This window comes from Daphnia carinata, chromosome 6 (assembly GCF_022539665.2).
Source record: "Daphnia carinata strain CSIRO-1 chromosome 6, CSIRO_AGI_Dcar_HiC_V3, whole genome shotgun sequence".
In the NCBI taxonomy this organism is placed as follows: Eukaryota; Metazoa; Arthropoda; class Branchiopoda; order Diplostraca; family Daphniidae; genus Daphnia; species Daphnia carinata.
The window spans coordinates 1001890-1021222 of NC_081336.1; the positions used below are offsets into that span (position 1 = coordinate 1001890).

General features: G+C 41.0%; 2 protein-coding genes across 2 annotated transcripts; both read left to right on the forward strand.

Moving 5' to 3' along the window:
* The first annotated feature begins 2857 nt into the window (after positions 1–2857).
* Positions 2858–5248, forward strand: LOC130689665 (uncharacterized). The gene is made up of 10 exons (XM_057512602.2): positions 2858–2990; positions 3077–3121; positions 3189–3263; positions 3403–3645; positions 3736–3886; positions 3966–4093; positions 4164–4292; positions 4358–4524; positions 4617–4890; positions 5008–5248. Exons 1-10 carry the CDS (start codon positions 2870–2872, stop codon positions 5112–5114), a joined length of 1440 nt encoding a protein of 479 aa, XP_057368585.1. The 5' UTR covers positions 2858–2869; the 3' UTR covers positions 5115–5248.
* Positions 5249–12135: 6887 nt separating this feature from the next.
* Positions 12136–18073, forward strand: LOC130689685 (zwei Ig domain protein zig-8-like). Its single transcript, XM_057512621.2, has 8 exons — positions 12136–12465; positions 12566–12810; positions 15779–15903; positions 16101–16189; positions 16255–16382; positions 16860–16959; positions 17095–17163; positions 17658–18073. Exons 1-8 carry the CDS (start codon positions 12399–12401, stop codon positions 17777–17779), a joined length of 945 nt encoding a protein of 314 aa, XP_057368604.1. The 5' UTR covers positions 12136–12398; the 3' UTR covers positions 17780–18073.
* Positions 18074–19333: the final 1260 nt, after the last annotated feature.

Genomic DNA, 19333 nt, shown 5'->3' on the forward strand with positions numbered 1-19333 from the left:
AGACGAACATTAAAGTAATCGAGACTCGTTGTATTTCATCATCGCGAATCGAATGAAAACGACATGATATTGAAATTAACACAAGTCACACGAAAATGCCCTAAAAAAACAAACAAAACAAACGGAGTTGGCAAAGTCCAATTTTGGAAAATGAGAATATTCGAGATAACAAGAGCCTTAAGTCGATGTTCCAAAACTGAATATACGAAGCCGCTCAGCCGTGAAAGCCTGGAACGTGTGTGAACAGTTACACGTACTTGCAGTGCCTCCTTCCACGGCACCAGTAACAACAGCGGCGTCTTCTGGGATACATTGACATTCCCATCTGCATGGCATCGGCTTCAGTATAACCGTAACCGTAGCCTCTCCATTTACGGGGGTCCATCAGCTCATCGGCTTCATCGTAACCGTAGCCTTTCCACTTACGGGCGTCCATCAGCTCGTCGGCTTCGGTGTAACCGTAACCGTAGCCTTTACGTTTACGGGCATCCATGAGTTCATCGATGTCCTCGTCAGACCAGTATTTGCGCTTAGGGTCGGCTGTTTCTTCTTCGAATTGCTCCTGATCCACTTCGACGGATCGTCTGTACTTTTTGCCGCCGTATACCATTTTTTTGGGCGGTTCTTCCATCTTCTTGTATTCAGGTTTCGCCGGATATGTTTCCTTTTTCTCTTCGTACTTGGCTGGAGCAGGAGCTTCGTACTTCACCGGAGCTGGAGCTTCGTACTTGACTGGGGCTGGAGTCGGAGCCGGTGTAGGAGCTTCGTATGTAGCTGGAGATGGCATAGCGCCGTACTGTTCAGCAATGGCCATTGAAGCCAATCCGCACAAGACGATCAACACGAAAGACATCTATCACAAAGAAGTAAAGATCAAGTTCAACTGTAATACACTTTAACTATAATTGCGCACATACCTTTGCCATGATGGATGATGAAAGCCCTGGAACAACTTGTCTTTGTCAGAGAACAAGTTCTTCTGTGTCTCTACTCCGCCTCGGCTGTCCATTTTTATACGATCCGTTTTGTTCTGCACAACAACAACAACAATCAACGATTCGCAACAACTCATTAACGAAGAGCCTCTTTTCTTTCTTTATTATTCAGGAATGATAGCTTAGAAGGTACTCTATGACACCTTTTGATGTTATTACCGGCCGTTTCGCAGAACACTGTCCACCTTGTGTACAATCTCCATGGCCATCTCACCGGCCATCCGATTGCTTCACGTTAAAATCCAAATTCTGCTGGAAAACATCGGACAGTTCATCATTTGATCATCAACAGCGAAGACCATCATTTGCGCGACGTGTAGCAACAATTGCATTGTACACCAAGTTCTAATCCACCCTCCGGTTCATTCCATTAACGGCTCGGCACATCCGACAACGGTCATGCCCTACTTATTTCCACGTGAATAGATGTAACACCATCGACATTAGTATGCGTCCTTATAACTCTATTAGCATATTATCGTACGCTGTGTATGTACACTCAACAATCGTCCCAACTGGTCCCTTGTAGTATTCCGGCGAGTACATATAATTTCAAAGTTATGAGAGTGTGCAACAGCAAATGGAAACACGTCCAGACATGTCCAGTCCATTTCTTCTCGTTTCAAATCCCTTGCAAAAACGGACACGTTCAAAAATGCATAGTTTAATCAAATTAATAATAATAAAAAAAGAAAAAGCCTATTAAAACGTCAATGAACTCCATCAACGTCGAGTGTCTCTACCACCGTTCAAAAACATACAACACGACGTGAATGTGTGATTGCTCCAACCGACTGCACGGTAACAGAAGAGCCAAACAGCCGGTGAAAATGATTCAGGTATAGGTCATCGATATATCAGCCGCCGCGTGATTTGAATACCAAGTGTACAATTTCAAAATTGAACGCGGCCGATGTCAAAATCAAAACGAATCACACGCACAAAATTTTCGATGAATCGACGCGGTGCGGCCTTTTTATGTAACCAAAATAGGGCGAGAGGCGATCAGGAACAGGTACACGGAAAGCCTATCAATTAAGAAAAGAGCAGGAGCACTCCGATGTGTCTGAACCCCGCCTCAGACACACAATATATGTTTAAATTGATTTTTGATTCGACGTTTCCGCCATTTTTTCGAAGCGTCAAAACTATAGGATCCATTGTTTTCAAGAAAGAGCTCGCCGCAAATACGAAATATGTATAATTCATTTCCCCCCCCCAAAAGAAATAAATAGGAAAACCCGATGACGTATGAAATATGGTGTTGTCCCAAAAGAAGAAACTGAATCATCTTCACGTATTCAAACCGTCACCACTCCCATAAAAAAAAACAAAAAAACAATAATTAATTATTTTATTATACGAAATGTTTTTATACAGTGCCGGAATTTGTGGTATTCCGCTTTTGTTTTGTGTAGCAGGATAACGTGTATATGCAAAAGAGCCTACATCACACAAGCAAAAAGCAAAAAAAAAAAAATAAAATATATTTCGCCATAATTTCCCTCCCTTAAAAAAAAAAAGGGGGCCGCGTTCAACTTTGGCAAAATTCACGATCATTCATTTTGACAAGAAGCTTTTCATCAAGTGACTAATGGCTGACAAGACGGGGGACCTTTTGATCGCTCCTAACGACACGGCCCTTTTCTTTTTTTTTTTTTTTTTTAATCTGAAATCCCGCACCCAACATGAAAAAAAAGAAGAAGGGGAGACATTCTTTTGACGATGTCAAATTCCCGCGGCCAAAAAAAAAACTAAAAATTTTTTTTTTTATTGAATATCAACGACAGTATAAATAAGGACAACTCACCTCACATGCAGCCATCACATCGTTTGAAAACGTTGACATGTTCGGTTCGTCTCACTGCGTCGCCATGATGTCCGTCTCGTTGATGCTGGCGTGGACGTCCGTCGCTGCCAGCGCCACACCTTTCTTCGTCAGCCATCCTTATTACAGTTATTTTTATTTGCCTTATCGTCATTACGACACGACAGGTAAATAAAAATTAAAAACCAAGTCCCGCCATACATTTCGTGCGTTTCATCGAATTTTGTTTTCCTTTTTTTTTTTTTTTTTTCAGGTAGTTTATGGAACCCGAATGCTGAAACTTTCCAATTAGAAGCTGGTGTGTTTTTCTCTTTCTTCTTTTTTAATTTCATCTCAAAGTTTTCTAATCTCATGTCCGTGAAAAGAATCGAGCGACATCGAAGGTAGAACTCCCGTGCGCAAAGTTTTCGCCGATCATTCGAGCGGCAATTCCGCCTCAGGTAAGTTTTCATATTTCTCTATCCTTCTGTTACTCCACACAATTTTTTTTCTTTGTCCTGGTGTACAACTTTTGCCAAAGTTATAGAATTAAATTTCGTTCTGTTCTTTTTCTTTTTTTTCTTTTTTTTTTTAATTCAGAAATCGAGGGACGCATAAGCGCGTCGCTTAGGAACGCGTTCCCCAATTTGGCCGCGTCCATCTCTTCGCCACTCACGTCTCTCTTCGCCAATCCTGCGCTTTTGACATTGGGCCTGCTGGACGGCACGTCGTGTACGTCACCGAACGCCGAGGCCGGCATTTGTGCCAATTCGAGGCTTTGTTCGAGCTACGGCGGTCGATCGAGCGGCTCGTGCAATTCGTTCGGCAGCGTCTGTTGCATCAGTACGCGTCATATTTCATTTCCGCTCCTCAGTTTTTTGGCCTTTGAATTTCTATTATTTTTTTTTTTTTTTTGAAATAAAATATAATCAGACACGGTGACCCGTTGCGGAGCTACTGTCACGCTCAACAATACGTACTGGCAGGCGCCGACGACGCTGAGCGCCGAATCGACGTGTTCGCTTTCGATTAAACTGGACCCGACGTTGGCCGAACAAAGGAGACATCCCATCTGCCAAATTCGGTGAGTTTTTGAACTAGAAAATAATTGAAATCAGATTTATTTTTTTTTTTGTTTAAATGTGCATTTCGGGGGCGGGTAGATTGGATTTCGAAGCTTTTTCTATTGCCGGACCCAATACGCAGACCGTCTGCGCTACGGATAACTTCCGCGTGAGCGGAACAGCAAATAGAATTCCGATTATATGCGGCCAAAATGTCGGACAGCACAGTAAGGATTTCTTTTTCTTTTCTTATTGTAATTAAAAAAAAAAAAAAACACACATTCTACAAATATTCAGTGTATTTGATCGCTCCTTCATCGACGGCCGACATCCAATTGATTTTCACGTTGGGAACGGGCACGGCCCAAGATCGCAGCTGGAAGATCAGGACCAGTTTATTAGCGTGCAGCTCTACATCCCTATTGGGTATACTTTGAATATTCATTTCATTTCATAATAAATAATAATTTTTCCACAAAATTGTGTTCCAGCTCCGGATGATTGCCTTCAATATTTCACGCAAAGTACGGGCACGGTCAGATCGTTCAATTGGCGTGAAGTGTCACCGTCGGCCGCAGGTCAACGTCAACTCAACAATCAGGATTACAACATTTGCTTCAGGACTGAACAAATCATCAACACCAACTCATTCCCAAGGGTAAAAACACATCATTTTGAATTTTCTTTAAAAATAACAAAAACAAAAAAACAAAAAAACAATGAATTGAAATGACACGTACACGCACACAGGTATCATCATCTATCTGTTACACGCCGTGCGTCATCACGACGACGGCTGTCGCCCCGCAAATGCCGCCGTTGGCCTTCAGTTTGACGGGCGACTCGTCCGGCTCGTTTTATCTGGCCGGAGCCGGCGCCGGTACGAATTTCAATCAATGCCCCAACACGGACTACATCGTCATTCACGGAGCTGTTGATTCGGCGGCGCCCAACAATTTTAACGATCGATTTTGCGGCAATAATTTGAACCCGTCGGCTCTGCAAACGTCGGTCACCCTCTGCTGTAAGTGACGTTTATTTTTAAATGATTATTTTTTTTTTTTTTTGTTTGATTGTTGGATGTTTCATCAAAAACATTGGATTGCTTAATGACATTTGTGTGTCATTTTGGTTGCCATAGCAACGGCCAAGCCGTTCAACATTTTGTACCGGACGGATGGGTCGGAGAGCAATGCGGAATTCGCCAATAATGGCTTCTGCCTTCGATACGAACAGAGGGCCTCATAAATCATTGCGCAAGTGGGATGGCCAATCTGCGCAATCATTCCCCCAAAAAAAAACATTCCGTTTGCAAATATGATTGAAACTTATTATTTTTTTTTTCTTTTGTCTATTGTCTTGTAATTTTATAGTTTTTTTGTTTTTTTTTTCCTTCCTGTATTTCTTTTTGTTATTTATGCAATAAAAACCATATGCTGATTTTTGGGCCTCGCCCAATTGCGTTTGTTCGTTACTGTTTCTTTTCATATCAACATTAATTTTTGTAAAAGGAATGAAATGAAATTGTTCAATAAAAAGAAGACGAGTAGGAAAACATTCGTGAATCGCAGCAACGCCAATTTAAAACTCGTACACGATCTGCACTTCCATTCCAATAACTCTGGCCGAGTTTCAGCGTTCGAGGAACAAGAAAAAAAAAAAAAAAAAAAAAAATGTTCAACATCAAATAGCTCTTAAATGGCGCAACCTATTTCCTAGGAAACTCAAATTACGTCACGAAATGAGTCCTGTAACAATTCGCACATTCTGTGGATGCCCCATTGTTGGCCCCCCCCCCCCCCCCCCCCCCCCCAAAGGGACACAGGTGGCTCTATATAACGTTACACAGTTTCCTTCTCTCGTTGCATCTTCAACAGGTTATCTATTAGATGTGTACCCGACACCCATCCGCCTTATCATCCCGTGTTTCTTTTTTTTTTTTTTTCAATCAATCGTGACACGCGAAACCTACACCGGCTGTTCTTTTTTTTTCTTATTTTTCAAAGTGGATTTTTCTTTCGTGAGCTTACTCTTGCCATCTCCCTCCTTTCGTCTTAGTTGGATACCGTGTAACTCAGCTATTGCCTTCGGTTGCCAAGGCAACCCGCCATCCATTTGATCTTGCTCTTCATCCACTATGACTGAAGCTGATTTCGACGTATCAAATAAAAATTTGTTGTGATTGGTTAGAAAAAAAAAAAATTTATAAATAGCAGAAAACGTTCGTCATGCCCAACAGTTTTTTCGAATTTCGATCGGCAATTGTTTGCCCATTATTTCCGGACATGTTTAATGCGAACAGATGGGGGGAAGGGCCCCGTTCTAATTTCCTTCCTTCCATTATAAAAAAAGGGCGGGGATAATTCAATTGCGGATGATAGTTTCAGTCCCCCTTCCTCCTTATTATATAAATGGAAAGCACACACACACAGAGTATAAATGGCTGTTTGTCAACTAAACGTGACAGGCATTCGGGAGAATCGCCTTAGGGTATACATGCGCTCCCTTTGTGTGTGTACGTATTTGTGTGTAGGCTCTTACATATGTCCCTTGTATGATTAACTACACCATCCCGCACACACACACACACACACACACACACACACACCACATTATCGGCCGTGATCGATAATAACAGAGAAGGAAGGAGGGGGTTGTCATCGGGTCGCCATGGCAACGCCGTCCACACACGTCACGTTCTCCGCCAGCCGCGTCCTAGAATACATCCGGAGAAGGGGAAATTCATTAGAAATCAAACAAAGTTCAACGCACAGACAAAACAAAAATAAAAATAAAAATCTAAGAAATAAAAACTTGATTGTAAACTACAACTTTGTTTCGTCTAAAAAAAACCAAAAAAAAAAAAGATCAAAGACGTTTGGAATAAATTCATTGTGTTCAAAAGGAGATAAAATAAAATAAAAGAACCCCCCCCCCTCCCCCTCGCGGTCCTCCGTATCAACATTCCAATCATCCGTTCGAAGGCGGGAGAGAGCCGCCAATGTGGTTTCTTCCCATTTCCGGCTTCCTGTCACGTCCGTACTTGCGCCAAAGATATTTGTATCGAATAAAAACAAATCAGATACAGTAAAGAATGCAAGAGCACTTAAGATCCGCTACGGAAAGGAAACAGTTGATGCATATCCGTAAATCAGCTGAATTCACGCGCGACGTCAATGATTCATTCTAAGAACATTCAATTTCATTTGATTGAATATCATGTATTGAAACCCACAGTTTTGGAGGCGGTACATTTTTTTTTTTTTTTTTAAATTCACTGGGCCGTTTTATTTATTTATTTTTTTTATAGAGGATATTTCTTGCCGGCCTCGGAGAAACACTTGTCGTAAACGCGTTTATTGAACTCGGTGCAGACCCGACACGACTTGCCCGCGTCCGTTCTGACCGTGAACGAATGAACGGCCCGACCGATGGCGTTCAGGATGTCGTCGAAGTGATGCGCATCCCACATGTGGTAGACGATGTTGGGCAGCTGTCCCCGCATGGCCGTAAACTCCGGTTGATTGACCCATGTCGGATCGACGGCCGCCATCGCGCCGCTGCTGCTGCTGCCCGTCTCCTCGATCAAGCGGCTGGACATGACGCAATCGACGTAGGCGTAGCGATCGCGACAGAAGCCGCACGTCGTCTCGTCTCGCGGATGTTGCGCGCTGTGCGCGCACCTGTGCACGTAGCCGGCCAACGCCCACGGTTCCAGCGCCTCGTCCAGCAACGTGGTGACGACGGTCAGCCGCTCTTTCGAGAATGGCGGGTAGAAATTGAGCCACTGCGGGACGCTCTTCGCGTGCCGCCTCGACGTGAGGAAGACGTCGATCGAAGGTGGCGCTGGCGTTGGCCGCACGGTGGGGCACGGGCTGGCCGTCGGGCACGGACAGTGTTGGTGCGGCGCTTGACACGAAGCTTGGCAATAAGGAGCCGATGGCGTGACACAGGGCGGGGCCGTGGCTTTCGGTTCGCATTCCATCCAAAACGCTTCCTGACACTCGGGGATAGCCGGGCAATTGGCCTGCGGGCAAACACTGGACGGCGGTCTCACGCTCTGCTCCGCAGCGGCGGGACGGCGGCCGTGAATGGCGTAGACAGCGCCACCCGTGACGGTCATTAAAACAATGTAAATGAATACGGCGATTAAAGCGATCGTTATCTGGCTGGCCAATCGCGTTGCTGGACTCGTTTCCTTCCTTGCCTTTGAATTGGTCATCATTCCCGCACGCGTTTTCAAACCGACGTTTATAATAGCGTGACAGCGAGGCGTATATAAATCAATCAACGAAACACGTGCAGGGTCTTTATTATTATTTTTTTTTGTTTTTTTTTTTAATTAATTTCATTGGTCAGATGATCGGTTGGCAATTGAACACGGCCACAGTGTTTGCTCATTATTTATGCGTGATTAATGAATTCGACGAAGTGAACGATGTCGATCGTGTTGCACGCTATTTTACGCGTCGTGTTCACGCGGTCGTTTGATTGCCAAAACGCGTCAGCAAAGATGCTGGCGCAAAATCAATATGCCAGACAGCCACCCGTCCCCCCACCCCCACACCCCTCAATGGCGACAATCAACACATCGTATGCAAATGAGGGCTGTCGCCTCACGAGATTCGATTAGACACAACTTTCTCATTTTTGCGTTTTCCTTGTACTTTTTTAGACGCTATTCTTTTTCGTTCTCTCTTGCCCATCGGCCCCCCCCCCCAAAAAAAAAAAACAAACAAAAAAACAATAGCTGCCGACTCGGTTCAATCTCTGTCATGTTTCATTTCCATATCTCTGTGTGCCAAATAAAACGTCGTTTATTTTATACATTTCTTTTGATCTTTTTTTTTTTTTTTAAAGAGAAACCTTTTCTTCTTCTTCTTCTTGTTCTTCACTGATCAAATGTTATTGAAACGTACAATTAAAAGTAGAGCTTCGCCAAAAAGCTGTGTAAATCAAATTAGATGAAGGAAGAAAGGGGGGGGGGGGCGACCTTTTCTCGTCTTTGTGGCCGCTAATTCCAAGTATGCCTTTGCGTTTAATATCAATAATGATCCCGCCCCAGTCTTTTGTATATTCGTGCGTGCGTGCTTCACCGCATCATAAAGGCCGTGTTCCACATCGTGCAGATGAAGAAATTGTAGTCATACCAAGAAGAGGAGACGAACACACCCCTACTTTCTTTTTTTTTGGGGGGGGGGGCGTTCTTACTTAACCTGTTCGTATTTTTTTTTTTTTTTTGAGCGAAGTTGTGCTTCCCTTTTTATTGTATTTTTCATTAATTAATACCTGAAGTTTTTCAAAATTGGATTTTTAAGGAAAGTTTTTTTTTTTTTGGGACGTCGTACTCGAGCCGACAAGATGACAACGTGATGATTATTTTATATATTTTTTTTTGTTATTTGATCTTTTTCAATCACAATCAAATCATTTTTTTTTTTCGGGAGGGCCCCACTCTTATCGTGTGTGGGGGATTACCCTCTTTTGACTGCAGACTCCTTGATGTGAGGGGCGTTGTAGGCTTGCCTTCGTTGATAATGTGTTTGCCTTTATAATAGTTTTTTTAAGAAAGGAAAAAGTTTAAGAAAAAAAAATAAAGTTTTGATGCAGGAGATGACAAAAAAAAAAGGCAGTCTTCAAAAGAAAAATATTGAAACGCGTGAATTTTATTATAATGAACCCCGTTTTATTCTTCCACCTCTTTCTTCTTCTTCTTGTGTATCGTTTCGAAAGCGATTGCCTCCCAATTCTATTGATTGCCATTTCTATAAATAAAGGCCAATCTCAACCGTATTTGCTAATCACTATTGACATTCAACAAAATTAAAACGATACCCCCCCCCCCTCCCCCATCGAGTAGTTTAGCCTTCCTATATATCTGTTTTCTCTCTTTGATACGCAAACATATGTATATATATAGATATCTTTCAATGTGTGCTGTCATAAATGCATACGAGTCTACGATCAAACAATTTCAGGCGATGACTTTCTCGTTGGGGCTTACGTGGCCAATTTACTTGGTTCATCCACACTCGCTGTTCCAGTCCAATAAACATATTTAATCAAGGAAAGAAGTGCAGCGCGTATGTGATGCAAAGCTCTTTAACGTGCACGAAACAGGTTCGATATGTACAGATTTCGGCTGCAGTCTAATAAGGCACACAGACGTCGCGTTCATTATTCACGAGCTCAGCAGTCGTTCAGACCGACTGCAAGTTACGTAACGTACAGCAACGTGAATTCATTTCTCTTTATGTTTATGCGTCTCGGCTTTCCGCGTGTGTAACGAACGCATCTTACCAAGGCACATTTGTCATGACGTCAAAATAAAACAAAAACTCATCACGAGTCGGTTTTAAGAAAACAAAAACAAATGCCACATCATTTTATTATTCGTTACACGATAACTCAACTGAATTTCTCAGTTTGCCAAATAAACAGAGGGGCCGGGGGGGGGGGGCGGGGGACGTTTAGTTTACGTTACATTTTTGTAAATGTAGTGCCGCAATCTACTTACGCAAGGCAGGATATTTACTGAACGTCTTTCTTATTTTCTCGTACAACAAACTGTGCGAGTGGAACATTAAAAAAAAAAAAAAAAAAAGAAGGACCCCACGTTCATTCGTGTATGGAACGTTTGCATTTCGTGAATCTAACAAAGACACAGAGTGGCGAACTTTGTACAAAACAAACAAACAAGGCGGACATTTTTTCTCGTAGAAATATTTTTATTTTTTTTTTTGTTTTGTTTTGCATCTTTTGTGCGTTTTGTTGCAAATCGATTGGGGTAATGCATCTGTGCTGCATTGCGGTTGAATTGAAAAACACAGATACAGAAGCCAATAGCAACAACTGTTGTGCACCCAAGCGCAACAGAGGCCCCACTATTTTTTTATTATTATTATCTATGCGTGTTTAAACGATCGGCTTTTTTTGTTTCATTGAATTCGACTACATCATCGGGGGAAATCAAAAACAGTGACCATAAAATACAGCAGTTATCCTCAAACATGCGCGATGACGTGGCCTAACTTTTTATTCGATCGTTTTTGCTTTGCAAAACGAAAACGTTTGGTTTGCGGGGGCGGGGCGATGTCTTGCAATTTTTACTTCACTTGACCTTTTTTTTTTTTTCTTTCGAAAGGTTAGGGTTTAAAAAAGAAAAAGAAAAAGAAAACCTTGTCACATATCACACGTGTGGGAGGTGTGGGTCTCATTTCTCTTTTTGCCCTCCGTTCCTTCAAAAACAGTTTAGTGTGAAACGTTCAGTGCTCCATAGAAGGTAATAAAAACGATCCTTTCTACAGCCACACAATTCGCATATCCGTCCCCTCCCCCTCTTTGCATACAAAGACAGCAATTACATCGCGTTTCATTTTTCATCGCGATTTTTTTTTAAAGAACGGCGTTCAACATTTTTCAAACTAAACTCTTCACATTCTTGAACTTGCTACGTAAGGCTGCGCGGCACATTAACGGTGTCGCGTTATGCATTCCCGTGCAGAGCCAAGTTGGAGCCATTCTTCCGTGTTCCACATCCCTTCTATATCCATGCCGTCCTTCTTTTTTTTTTTTTATATAGATTCCTCTTGTTGCTACCTTTTTTTTTTTTTTTTTCCTTACTTATTCTGTCATATTTTTTTTCAGGAGGGTGTGTTTCCTTCTAGACACGAGGCGCGTGGCAAGTTGCATATCTTTAAAAAAAAAAAAAAAAAAAAATGGTTGGGCCTTTTATACGCAAACACACACACACACACACGGACCCGATCGATAAGCCAACGTTACACAGTGGGGGGTTTGTTATCTACGTAGCCTTTCGATGGCGCCGAAACCCACCGCGGATAAAAACAATTTCAGATGAATTTCAAACTAGACGTAGAGTGTTAGATTTGTTGAGTGTGTCGTTTCCCGTTTCCCCCGCTAATTGCGATGTGCCAAGGCATTTGAACGAATTCACGCGCTGTGGCAACATGCGGAGGTAAAGCCGCAATAATCAGCTCATTATTTTCCATTTGACGTGTCCTTTGCTTATTATTTTCTGAAGTTCTTCTTCTTCTTCTTCAAAAAAAAAAATGATAGGCGTAAACGTTTAAAGATAGGCATATGATTTTGAACTGCGTGTAGGACGACGCCGATGTGCACGAGACGCCGTCGCGCATCGCTCCCATGTATAATCCCATCACGACGCTATCTACCGTCTCAGTGTCTATCCAGTGGTCGGCCAGTGAACGCGTCTTCTCTTACGTGCATTCATTTTTTATTCTGTTTTTTTTTTTCGGAAAGAAAATTCTTTTCATTTCATTTTCATCGCCATATTTATTTATTTTTTTTTTTTTGAACGTAAGGCGAAAATGTGTGTACCGTGTTGGATCGTGAAATTCTATTTCCAAACGGATTTTTGTGATTGAAAATTTTTTTTTCTCTTTCGCTCCCGGAAATTATCAACTATCGGAATTTTTTTTTTTTCTGCGAAATTCTACTGAAATAGACAGACACACAAACAAAAATCAATCATTTCCGCTGTTTTGCTAAATGTGGCCGACATCTTTGACCGTGTCTCTGCTGATGCTCATCTTGCAGTGCGCGTGCCAGCCGACTGGTAAATTCATTTCTTATTTATTTATTTTTTCAAACATGTTTTCGCATATAAAAATTCCATTTGAAAAAAAAAATAAATAAAAAAAAAAAAATGGATGCAGAAAGCGAGCCGACGGAATGGGTTGGTGTAGTGGAAGATGAAGCCAAGCAGCCTGACGTAATGGAAGAACATCAAGAATACGAATCGTCGCAGACTATGAGGATAAAACCGAACGCGGTTGAACGGCCGTCCATCACGACTAGTTTAAGAACCATCACGGCGACGGCCAAGAACGTGACCGTCGCTCACGGCAAGATGGCCCTTTTGACGTGCAAGATAGGCGCAGGCCTATTGGACAATCGAACGGTATGTTATATGAATTCTCTATTCCCCCCGTTCGGTCTACATTAAAGTTAAATCGAACGAATTGCATTACGCTCTTTTGTTGCGTCTGAACGATAAACAAGAACATTTTGCATTAAAGGGTGGATGTCAGAGTAGCAATGGATGCATAAGTGTTTTATAGCTCTTATATACCGGTTGTTGGTCGGCCTATCGCGTTATATTGTCTTTTATATATACGAACGTGTCGACTATGTAATATAACCAATATAACGCTGACGACACTCGGTATGGTAACAATTTTTTTTTTCGCCATTTTGTAGACAGGGTGGTGGGGGAAGGGGTTATCTTTTCTGAAGACAAATCCTTATGGAAGGGCGATGATATTACGTTGGGTTGGCTGCATCTTTATTTGTCATTTATATACACAGATCGAAGTGCCACGCCCTTTATGTGTGTCGAGAAAAAAGAAAAAAAAAGGGACATCGTATAAGTAATAATAGTAAATAGTGTTAGATTACATTTTGATATGACACTGCCACAGCCCAGATCCAATATATTTATATCGTGCGGTTACGTATTCCGTTCTCTTTATCTGTGGTACACACGCAAGGACGGGCCGGCGTTTCATCATTTCCGCAACGTTCCAAATGACATCGACAAAAAAAAAAAGAACAAGTACAAATTTTGTGTTGGACATTTTTCTTTTTATTTAGTATACGCTTCAAGTCGGGAAAGATATTTACAGCGTTCCATATATATATACATGTGTGTGTAATTCAATCAGGAAACTGGTCGATTAACTTTTGATGGGACCCTTGGTTCCTTATGGCAACGACGACAAAGAGCTTCTATAATATAATATATATATATGAATAACCTCTTGGGTCTCACTTTCTTCTTTTTGGCTGCTGCTGTTGGATGGCCAATCAATTCCCCCCCCCCCCCTTTTTCCCATCAAAAAATAGAACTTCCCTCTCCACCCATCTGTGGCCCAGTTTCTTTTCACAGGGTGGCTCTATACGCTTATCTATCCTTGTTCGTCTAGAAATTGGATTTCTTTTTTGTTATCGTGCACGTTGAAATGGATTTTCTTTTAAAGAATGAAAATCAACATTTAAAGTCTTGTTCAGATCTAACGCATTCCGCGTTGTTGTGGATCTTACTGAGAAGACCGTCGTTTAGTGTCATCACTCACGAGATTTGAACTAGGGTTCGTCACGGTTGAGAGTCAGCGTCTTGTCAAACTTAACCGTCTTACAAATACGAACTGAAACGTTTCATTGAAATGTTTATTTATCCTTTTTCAATTTTTTAAAAATAGGTAATGAAATGGGTTTTTTTTTTTAGAAAAAGGAGAACTTCAAGTCTTGATCAGATGTAACGAAGTCCGCATTATCCTACCTCAGTAGACCGTCGTGTAATATCATCATTTCCGAGACTTGAACTTAGCTATCTTGCGGTTACGAGTCGACTCCGTAGTTAATCGAGCCAACACACAACTACAACATTGAGCTGATGACTTTTTACAGACTGCGCTTCTCAGTATTTCAATTTTCGTTATAGAATTTGAAATAAATTGCTTTAAATGTAATTACATTTTAAATTCTTGCTCTGATTCAACGAATTCTGCATTCTCCTACCTTAAAAGACCGTCGTTTAATATCATCAGTGACAAGCTTTGAACTATAGTTTAATACGGTTAAGAGTCGACGCCCTGCCTAGGACATCCCACATCACATTCCGTAGACTAATTTACTATTTTCCTTGTAGAGGTTAGATGTTACAAAAAGCAAACAGAAATTTAAAAAAGAAATCTTGCTCAGACTTAGGATGACTTATCTACATTGTAAAGCAGTAAGTTCGGAAGACCATCGTGAAATTAGTCCAATCATCATTCACAAGACTTGAACTCATAGACCTTGTGGTTGGGGCGCTACGCCCTAACCAACTCGGCTATCTATAGAGTGTTTATGAACAGCTAATAACGCGTTGCGTACATGAGTTAAAATGCAAAATTTGGTGTAGTTCCTTGAATTTGAGACATTTTTACTCAAGCATTTAACTTTTAATTATCGCGATACTGTGATTTAGAGTGCACTGTTATCATATTCTTTCCAATTTCACTTGAGACTCGTGTAACAGTCATCTTAACCGAGTGAGCTACGGTCGTCTTGTTAGCTGTCCATTAGTTTCGATTATTTCCCCCACCTGACACAGATCGTATCAAATTGAAAAGTTTTCTTTACACATCCTTTGTGTGTCTGTTTGTGTGTGTTTATGTGTGTGTGTGTGTGTGTGTGCGTATTCACTGACGTTGACTGAAAACAAAAAGTGGATTAACGTCCTTAGCTTAAAAGCCATTCCATTTAATTTTGAGCACACAGTCTACGGATTATTAGTTTTACAAATAATTTACTACGCTACGAAAGTCTTTCAAAAGTTGAATCATGTTAAACTGGGACATTATGTTCGAGATGCAGACGCAGATTATCGCAGTGTACTCGACAATTCGTTCTTTGTGTAGGTGTATGTACTGTTCAACTATTGAATTAGAATTTTTTATTCGTCGTTGCCGTGCAAGCGACTGCATGTTAAAACATCTTGGAATTAGAGGATAATGTGGCGACTACGTGAACAACATAAGAGTTTAGAAGAAAGATATTGTATTTTCAGCTTATCTCGTGTAACAACAATACGATAAGTAATTGTATCGCGTGTTATTTCGATAAATAATATTTACTTTAGCACACCGTATATTTGCTCGATAGTTGGCACTTACACACCAATGTGTTTATATTGGAATCATAAATATTCGATTATTGTACGAGATCATATTATTTTCGTATATACAGTAAATACGCAGTAAGAGGATTACACATTCAAATAGATTATTTAGCAGGCCATTTTGATCGATTTTGAAAAAAAAAAAATTTCTAACAGTAAATTAAATCATACTTTTCTATATTTGGCAACATCAAATGGCGGACAGCAAGTGGCGTGGATCCGGTACGCAGATCTGCAGTTGCTGACAGTCGGCAACCAAACGTACACGGCAGATCGACGTTTCAGCGCGGGTATCAGTGGAAATGGTGACGCATGGTCGCTTCAAATCAGGTTAGTCTACACACGAAAACCACATAAAACTATATCGATTTCCGTCTTACTTTCTTTATATATATATAAAAAAAAAAATTTTGTGACAAAATATATATATATTTTTTTCTAAATATTGATCTGTTTGCTGTTGTTTCTCATGTCTGTGTGTGGTTTGATCAAATGTTTGAACACCGAACAAACGAAAAATCGACCAGCCACGTCCAGTTTCGAGATGAAGGCGGATACGAGTGCCAAATTGGAGGGACGCCACGTGTCAGCCATTACATCCACCTCTCTGTCGTTGGTAACGAAGACCCATTCAGCCATATTTTTTATCCCTAATTTTAATTCTTAACATTCACAATATAGAACCGACGACGGTCATTCTTGGCGGTTCAGAGATGCACATTGATATTGGCAGCACAATTAATTTGACTTGCCTCGTCCAGCATACTCCCGAACCTCCTGATTACGTTTTCTGGACTCACAACCAGCAAGTAATTTTCTTTCAAGCAAAGCATTTAATTACTAAGATATCCTTAAATGCTATGGCTCGTGGAGTTTAATCGTTAAGAGAAACTTGGCACTAGATGTCATCGTAAAACGAAAAATAGTCGAGATTGATTAGTTGAAAAAAAACTTTGGGTCGTAGTAGCAGCGCTATTAGTAAAAAAAGAAAAGCAGCTCTGAGCTGATGACAATGTTTCGCTCCCTCGATCGAGTGGACGAGCGTCAATTTGCACTCGAGTCGTAACGAACAGAGAGAAATCCGCCATGTTGATTGTCGTCTGCGTGTGCACAAAAGTCTCAAATCTTGTACCCAATACGACGCGAAAGGATAGAGTATTAGTTCAGTTAATCGCCATTGTAGTATCCGGTGATGCTGGTGCTGCTGTTCTAACGATTAAAACGTGCCCAATTGGCTCAATTTTCTTTTATCGCCCTGAACAATACTATGCCAAATGATGAACAAGACGGTCAATTACGATTCGAAACGGGGAGGCATCAGCGTGATGGTTGAACGCGGGGCAACGACGCTCAGCTCCCTACTCATCCAAAAAGCAGCACGCAGAGGTACGAGATAAAATATTTCGATGCCTTATAAAAGCTTTTTAAAGACTATGTTTTTACTGAGGCCTAATCGTAACACTGTTCAACTACATGCCTTGTTAAATATTTGCTTTTGTTTTCTGAAAAAAAAAAAAAAAGATTCTGGCGTCTACGTTTGTTCACCGTCTTCAGCACCGGCAGCCCAGGCGTCCATTCACATTTTAGAAGGTAACAGACATCTGAATTTGTAATGAAACGGTTAATTGATTTACAGTCCTCTAATTGGATAAAGCTAATTTCCTGCCTGTTCTACGGTTGTCTACTGTTGCAGACACAATGGGTCTCTATAGTGTTTTTAACAGGCCATCCTGTCTGCGTATTTCTTTTGTTATTTCCGACGTCACTTGCGTCAGAGATCGATGTCGTGCATCGGTGCGGCTACATTTGTCTCTCGGGCAACTCTTTCCCTGTTTTTTGTTTTTCCTCTTATAGAACTTCTGTTTTTTGTTTTGTTTTTGCGTTGTCCGCCATGTGAAGGGGGGAAATGGAATAGGCTGAATAAGAAAATGTTTTTTTTTTTTTTATCTCTTCTACGTAATGGTAGTACAAAGGGAACAAATCGTACAAATGCGTCCAAAACAATTTTCTTGTGATGCCCACATGAAAAATTGCAATTATAGTTAGATTGAGAATTCTATGTTTTTTCTTTTATTTGATTTTAGGTGAACGACCGGCTGCCATGTACAGTGTGGGAACGACGCTGGTCAGACGGCCGCCCATTGGTATGTTGACGCTCGTGTTTATCGCGATGTACCTGACGAGCGCACGTCAGCGGCCATTCTAGATTTTGAAGTACATTTTCTCATTGTTTGGTTATCGTTTTCTGGAAAATAAGATCCTCGTTTTCGTTTTGAGCTTTGCTTTAAATCGACAAACTGCTGTTGGCTGTTTTCCTGTGTTATAACCCTATATTCGAATAACAATGTACCGCCGACGAAGATTTGTCTTTAATCTCCATTTTTCGAATTACCTCGTTGGCAAAATAAAAAAAAAAAAAACGTTTCTTGCTACTCAAATATTTCAACTCAATTGAGTTGAGCTATTTGGAATTTAAAGAGTGCGTTGCTGTGCTGACGCACCTGTGACTTTTCTTTTTCACCACGTTTGACATGAATGCATCAAGAAAACAGCGGATAAAAAAATCCTTTTCCATCATTCGAATTTTTTCCTGTGCTTTATGCGAACACGGTGGCGTGTTTAAAGTGAGAGAATATTCATTGAATGATATAATCCGGGATTCTGCGATAGATTTTTAATCTGAGAAATAGGGAGTGCTTTACGTTTTTCTTTGACACGAAATGTATGCAAGAGACGTCTTTTTCGATCGTACGACAACTTCTCTCGTTCAGCTGTTGTGCATTTAAATAAGGCTTACACAAGACCTCGTGTTATCGGCTGGACTTCATGCAATTCTATTAGGAAAAAGAACCGGTACGAATAAATTACGAAAAAGCAATAGAATTTTTTGTTGCTTACATCAAATCCTGTTAACTGAGGAATGTGCTTTTAAAGTAACTATTCAACTAACCTATATTATTATTTACATGAAGAATATCCCACCAATGAGTAAGCTGATATTCTCAGAAAGTGGACGCCATTTTCTTTTCTTTTTTTTTTTTTTGTCGTTTTGCCCTAAAAGGCGATGGTCGAAGACACAGACGCATTACTGGCGTCAAATCTTATTTAGATTCACTCCCCCGATTCGTCGAATGTGTGTCTCCTTTTTCTGTTTTTTGTTGTTGCTCTTCTTCGTGTTGACGTTGATTCGTCTCTTTTATATACCGTCACTCGAAATCCTTTATTTGTCTACTCCCTCACACAGTCCATACACAATGGCTTCCTTTAAAGAGAATGAACACAACACGGGGCAGCAGCAGCCTGCCGTGACGGGTTTTTACACCATTTGTCTGAAAATATATACACGCCGAATAAGAACAAAAAGAATGCCTTTCCCCGTTTTTTTTTTTTCTCTCTCGGGCTGAAAATGCAGTTCTTTAGACATGGCTTCCGACGTGGAAGGACTCCATCTTGACGGACTCCTCGCTTATATAAATGCAAAAAGAGGCAGCTTATTATACGTCTATATAATAGTACATTTACAATGTATTAGAAAATATAGGAGGCTTTTCTATAAGGTACTGATAGACTGAAATAAAACTAGCAATAAGAAAGAGAAAGCAATGGATATGGAAACTGACTGCTGTGCAGAAGTAAAGAACATTTTGGCACCGTCTGCTGGAGATGCATAAAAATACGTAAATATCCCATCATCCTCAAGCTTTATGTTTCTATTTACCATTCCAGTGAAACCTTGGTGAGGAAAGTGGAATAAAAAAAA